Below are 6,069 nucleotides of genomic sequence, written 5' to 3' on the forward strand. Positions count from 1 at the left end.
ATGCTGATGAGAGTTCATCTGGAGATGCTTTTTTAGTCAAAGGTGATCAAGGCAGAGAGACTGACAAGAAAAGGAAGAAAGGGGCACAGTGCTATAAATGCAAAGATTGGGATATGTAAGGAAAGATTGTCTAGAACTGAAGAAGTGTGTTGTAAATATTGTGGTTTTTAAGAAAGATGACTCGGATAGCGATGGTCATCTTCTCGTGCTATCAAGTGAAATGTCTTGTGGTGAAGCATGGCTGTTAGATTCGGCGAGTTCATATCATGCAACATCAAACAATGAATGGTACTCTGAAGGTGATTTTGGTCTTGCACGCTTGGGAGATGACACGGGTTACCGTGTTATGGGAGTTGGCAATATCAAACTGAAGATGTATGATGGACAAGAAGTACTACTTAAGGGTGTGCAGTATGTGCCGGGACTTAGGAAGAATCTAATATTATTTGAATTTCATATAGACTTGAGTTGTAATTGGGTGAGACTAGGATTAGAGTTGTAGTCTAACTTCTAATTTCGGGCCTTCAAATAGAAGGCACCACCGTTGTAACTATGGGGAAGACTGAAACAGTTGAGGAGGAGTATCCGTAGTCATGCCCTGATGATGTAGACAACTTGACCGAACCTCGTTAAAAATATCGTGTCTTGTGTGTTGATCTTGTACTTAAGTTGATGGTGATGCTTCCCACATATCATCACAGTCTTGTCATCTTGCATTACATTCAAGATCTTCTTATTTGGCATCACCTGATACAGCTAATCTTCTCCATACAGAAATACAAGCGATATTAGATTCTTTCTAAATTCCGGCACATACCGTACACCCTTAAGTAGCACTTCTTATCCATCGTACATTTTCATTTTGATATTGCCAACTCCTATAACACGGTAACCCGTGTCATCTCCCAAACAAGCAAACACCAAAACCACCTTTTATGTTTAACCTGATGATTCTAATGATGCTTCCGCTAAAACCTTAACGGCATGCGCCCTCGCATCTCCCAATTCGAGTGTTTACCAGGGTTTACTTTACCGACCGAAAACCGGCGGTAAACCGGGTTTACCGGTGGGTACCGATAAAAAAAATAAACCGGTCAAATAATTTGAATTTGTTTATTTAAATTTTTAAAAAGATTAGATCACAGTAAAAAAAAACCACTTATCAGTAATATTTGAATTTTGTTTAAATTTATTTGAATTTGTTCGGTAAAACTCTCGTAAATCCGACATCTCCAAGATATCAAATTTACCGGTGACCTCCGATAAATTTTATTTACCAGTAAGATTTTTCATGGTGTTTCCTCGATCCCGTGCTATATAAACCACGTCCACACGCTCTTCTTCCCGCACTCCCTACCGGCTCCCGAGAACCAAAGTCCGGCTAGCTCGACCTCACGAGCGCGCGCCCTTCACAGCCCGAAATGGCCTCCGCGACGCAGCACCGGGGCGCCATCCTCCTGGCCGCCGTCCTCCTCATGGCCTCGCCGATGGCAATGCGCGGCGCGGCGGCGGCCGGCTGCGGGGGCGAGAAGTTCCCCGCGGGCAGGAGCTACGCGAACTGCACCGACCTGGCGCCGCTCGGCGCCGCGCTGCACTGGACCTACGACGTGAAGGCCGCGTCGCTATCCGTGGCGTTCGTGGCCAAGCCGGCCGGCGCGAACGGTGCCGGCTGGGTGTCGTGGGCGATCAACCCGACGGGCGACGGCATGAAGGGCGCGCAGGCGCTGGTGGCGTTCAAGGGCGCCCCGTCGTCGGCCTACGTCGTCAACACCTACAACGTCACGGGGTACCGCCTGCTCTCCGCGAACTCGACGCCCATCGCGTTCAAGGCCACCGAGCTCGCCGCCGACGAGAGCGGCGCGAAGGTGCGGCTCTACGGCAAGCTGCAGCTGCACCAGGGGATGAAGGTGGTGAACCACATCTGGCAGGTGGGCTCCGCGGTCACCAGTGGGGCGCCGGCCAAGCACGCGTTCGCCAAGGATAACCTCGAGGCCAAGGGCAAGCTCGTGCTCGCAGCTGGTGTCGCGCCGGCGCCGGCGGTCGGAGGCCCGTCCGGTAAGGCCAGCGCCACAGGAGCGCCGTCTGGTGGGAAGTCTGCGGCGGCCACATACGTGTCGGCTCCTGTGCTCATGCTTCTGGCGTTGGCGGGTTTCCTGGCGAGTGCATGACTATGATTCCGTCGAGGTGGTGTTGGGGAAGGACGCGTACTACGTACGTAGGACGTAATTTTTGGTGATCATTTCTTTTCTTTTTTACTTTATGCTTTCAGATTTAGGATCAAGATAAAAAAAAAATGTTGTGTTGTTGAGGGCACATGCCGTACGGTGTAGCCATCGATTCTACTGGTGCAGTTTGAGCTCCCGAGAGAGCTAGTGTGCTTCTAGCTGCTTGCTTAGCTTGAGCGCAGGTTTTGAGATTTTAGTGACTCGGAATGAAACAAAAAATATGATCTCATTGAATTAAAACATAAAAAATAATCAATATAAATTATAAAGATAATATTTGGTATATTAAAAAATTATTTTTGATAAAAACTTAAATTATATAAAAAATAATGCTCACCTCAAACACTTTCTGGATACCATCTTAAACAATTTCTTCTAACATTTTCAGTTATGAAATCATTGATTAATCCGATCACCGTCAAGCGAAACAGGCTATACCATTCTAAGAAATTTCAGAGATCAAATAACATACCACTTTAATATTTTCAACTGTAGAATGGAGTAGCAATTAGTGAGATAAGACTTGAATAAAACAAGTTTTTTTTTTGACAAAATAGAGTAAAAGAGAAAAAAAAAATGGCGATAGAATTAGCAAGGGGAACCATTTTGCTAATCTCCTTGGTAAAGCTGACGGTTCTCGCATCGGACTTGTAGGACTCGACGGTGATGTTGCGGAACGTGTCAGTGAGCCCGCCACGGGAGATGTCCACCCAGACGCTACCTCCGAAGAGCACGCACGGCTCGCAGGGGTTGGACGGCCCGCACCAACCGATGAGGACGCGGTCCACCACGCGGCGCCGGAAGGAGGTGAGGGCCACGGCTGATGGCGTACCGAGGAAGTCGAGCAACAGCTCCAGCATAGCGCCGTGCACGCCAGCATTGACAAGCGCCACATACATGGACGCTGGTGATAACATGACGTTGCCGACGCGAGTGGAGGAGGAGGCGACGGTGGCCGTTGGCAAAGGCGTGAGGTGGTTAGCGAGGTAGAGTGCAAGTGTCATCTGCCCATCCAGGAAGGCGGCGTAGGAGGTAGATTAGGATTGCACGAGAGAAAACGATCTCATTAACTCTAAGCACGAGAGTATTGCTAATTTAGGTTGCTGTTAACTTGTTGCGAATGAACCAAAGCAGAAAAGCTGCTTCTTTTAAGCGAACTAAAGGCCAAAATCCATACATAATCTTATAATTGTGCTCACCCATCGATTAGAATTTAGATTGTTATGCTTTGTTAAATCATATGTAATATATATGTATACCTATATAAAGAGAGGCTATGAGTTTTGAGAGCTCGGAGCGGCCGCCTCACTTGCTCCCTCCCGGACCGGCCCTGCTTAGCTTACTGGATGAGCTTTGGTCAACGCTTGGCTTGCATCGATGTTGCGTGAGGTGAATATATCTGAGTCATTTGGTTGATCCGATGTATTGAGGATGCAACTCTAAGCATTAGTTTACATTTTCGCTTGCCGAATCCGGAGGAGGCGAGATACGATACCTACCGTCGTCCCCTCCCCTCCCCTCCCCTCCCATGGGCAAAACAAGTATGCAACGCACGTGATGAATTTTCTAGCGAGCATAGACAGGGTGATATGGTTGTCTAATAATGAGCAGTAAAGCATTGCGGTCAGTCAAGCCTTCATACGGACGATTGGACACAGCGAATTAGTGTAGTTGCTACAAACTTTTATAAACGGTGTCGCTGCGTTAGTTCTTGAGAGTTTGCGGTTTGTATGCTGCTTGCCTGTGCACTCGGTAGTCGATACCAGACTGGACCCATTGAACTCCATTTCAAACTCACTTAATAGAGCCACAGTACATTAGGTGTGACGACGGGGTTTTGCATCTGGGGTGATTGAAAAACATCTCGAATGCTTCGTGTATGAGTGTCTACTTTGGGCGTTTGGGCGACACTTTTATCTGGTAAAACATCTCGAGTGCTTCATGTATGAGTGCCTACTTTGGGCGTTTGGGCGACACTTTTATCTGGTGCATGCTGATATTCACGCAGTATCTTGGGCCTGCTGAATGTTTGGATCTAATGCTCCACTATTTATTTATGATTTAATCATGTCTGTTTTTACCCACCTGGTGATAACATATTTATGTATCTGCATAGCTTTCTCTTGAAACTGAATATGCATTTAATAATCAATGGATAAATACCTTTGATATGTTTATCTTGCTAGGGAGAACTATTGCAAGTAGTTTTGTCATGGGAGCTTATATGGTTGATGGTTATTCCTTTTTGCAATATATTTGTTATCCTATTAGCAAGGATTCAGTACAATTGATCATGAGCACTTCACGGCTAGTTTTTTGTTTCAGTTGTGCTTCATCATTATTATTTTTTTGTAAATTGGGTACTCTGGAGTGTTCTCCTATTTTTGCTTTCCATATTTTCTTGCTGTCTTGCTGGATCAAGGCCACTTCTGCTGTGTAGCCAAGCTGGTGCAGGCCGAAGGGTATTGACTCCCGTGTCAGGAGGAAGTTCAAGGGATGCACCTTGATGCCCAACATTGGATATGATTCTGACAAGAAGACCAGGCACTACCTGCCCAATAAGTTTAAGAAGTTTGTGGTGCACAATGTCTCTGAGCTGGAGCTGTTTTCGATGCACAACAGGTATGCATTTCAGTCTTCATCAAGCTGATTATTTTTTAAACCACGGCTCTTTCCCAATTTCAGTGCTCTCTTAAGTATCTTAATCATCACACGTTTGCTAATATTAGTATCTCTTCCCCAACAGAACATACTGTGCTGAAATCGCACATAATGTATCCTCAAAGAAGCGCAAGGAGATAGTGGAGCGAGCTGCACAACTTCATTGTGGTCACCAACAAGCTTGCCCGGATTCGCAGCCAGGAGGACGAGTAAAATGTTCCTAGTTGTGTTGGATTGGTCGGCCTGTAGTAGACTTACTCTACATCATGAATCTGTTTCCCTTTCTGTTTGCTTTATGATCCAAAATATCGTGAACCAAATTGCTACCAGTAGTGACTTGACTGTGTTTATGTTATGAGTATTGTCCCTACTACCTCAAATATAGCAGTTTTGATGTGTAAGAGTGTGGGGTTGTCCGTACTTGTTGGGATTATGCTTCTGTTGGTGCCCTCCCATTCCTGCTTGTTTCTGCAAATGTTAACTGTGGTTAGCAGGTGCTTTCCTATATGGGTTGCTGCAATGTATGTAGAATATTTGGTGCTGCAATCGACCAATGTTGGAACACTAAGGACGATTTTCGACTACCTACTTCATCTTGCAGCTTGTTAGTTGGAAATTGTGATCTGAGCATTGTCACCTGTTGGCGGACTTGTTGGCTGTTGTCTTTGCCAGTGCTTTGTGCTTTAGCATTGTTCATGCCATGCTACTGAAGTTGTTCAGCTCCATTTGCAGTGAACTTGGGCCTAGTCCTCCTGAATAAGCGGAGAGCTCCCGGCGATTTCTATAGCCTCTGCCAATCCTTGCAGAAAGAACTTGAAGAAAGGCAAGCAAGTTCACATTTATTGGTTTTGGTTCAAATGATGTTCTGTTGGCATATTTATGATTGTTGGAACTTGCAGGTTTGTGACCATTCTCTTTTGATAGTCCTCATGGTTGCACTCTGCTAGATGTCAAATGCATTGTCATTTGTATAAATGATAAAAAGTTGTATAAAGACAAGAATCTATCAATCTTAAATTCTTAAGGCATGCCCCCAATGATGTTTATCTGTTTAATCCTCTTTTCTGATCTTCATATTTTGCTATCTTGGCATATAAAATAATTTGCTGCTGGATCATGATCGTTTTGTGATTTTTTATCCTCCCATGTCCAATCATCAAGTAGCATACTAATCAATATTTTG

General features: G+C 45.3%; 1 protein-coding gene and 1 pseudogene across 1 annotated transcript; both read left to right on the plus strand.

Annotated features, from left to right (window-relative positions):
- The first annotated feature begins 1,346 nt into the window (after positions 1–1,346).
- On the plus strand, positions 1,347–2,168 carry LOC133897024 (auxin-induced in root cultures protein 12-like). Its single transcript, XM_062337619.1, has one exon. The coding sequence runs from the start codon at positions 1,422–1,424 to the stop codon at positions 2,166–2,168; it is 747 nt and encodes a 248-aa protein (XP_062193603.1). The 5' UTR covers positions 1,347–1,421.
- A 1,434-nt stretch (positions 2,169–3,602) lies between these two features.
- On the plus strand, positions 3,603–5,099 carry LOC133897025 (large ribosomal subunit protein eL32z-like; annotated as a pseudogene).
- The last annotated feature ends 970 nt before the right edge of the window (positions 5,100–6,069 follow it).

Source organism: Phragmites australis, chromosome 17, assembly GCF_958298935.1.
Source record: "Phragmites australis chromosome 17, lpPhrAust1.1, whole genome shotgun sequence".
Taxonomy (NCBI): domain Eukaryota; kingdom Viridiplantae; phylum Streptophyta; class Magnoliopsida; order Poales; family Poaceae; genus Phragmites; species Phragmites australis.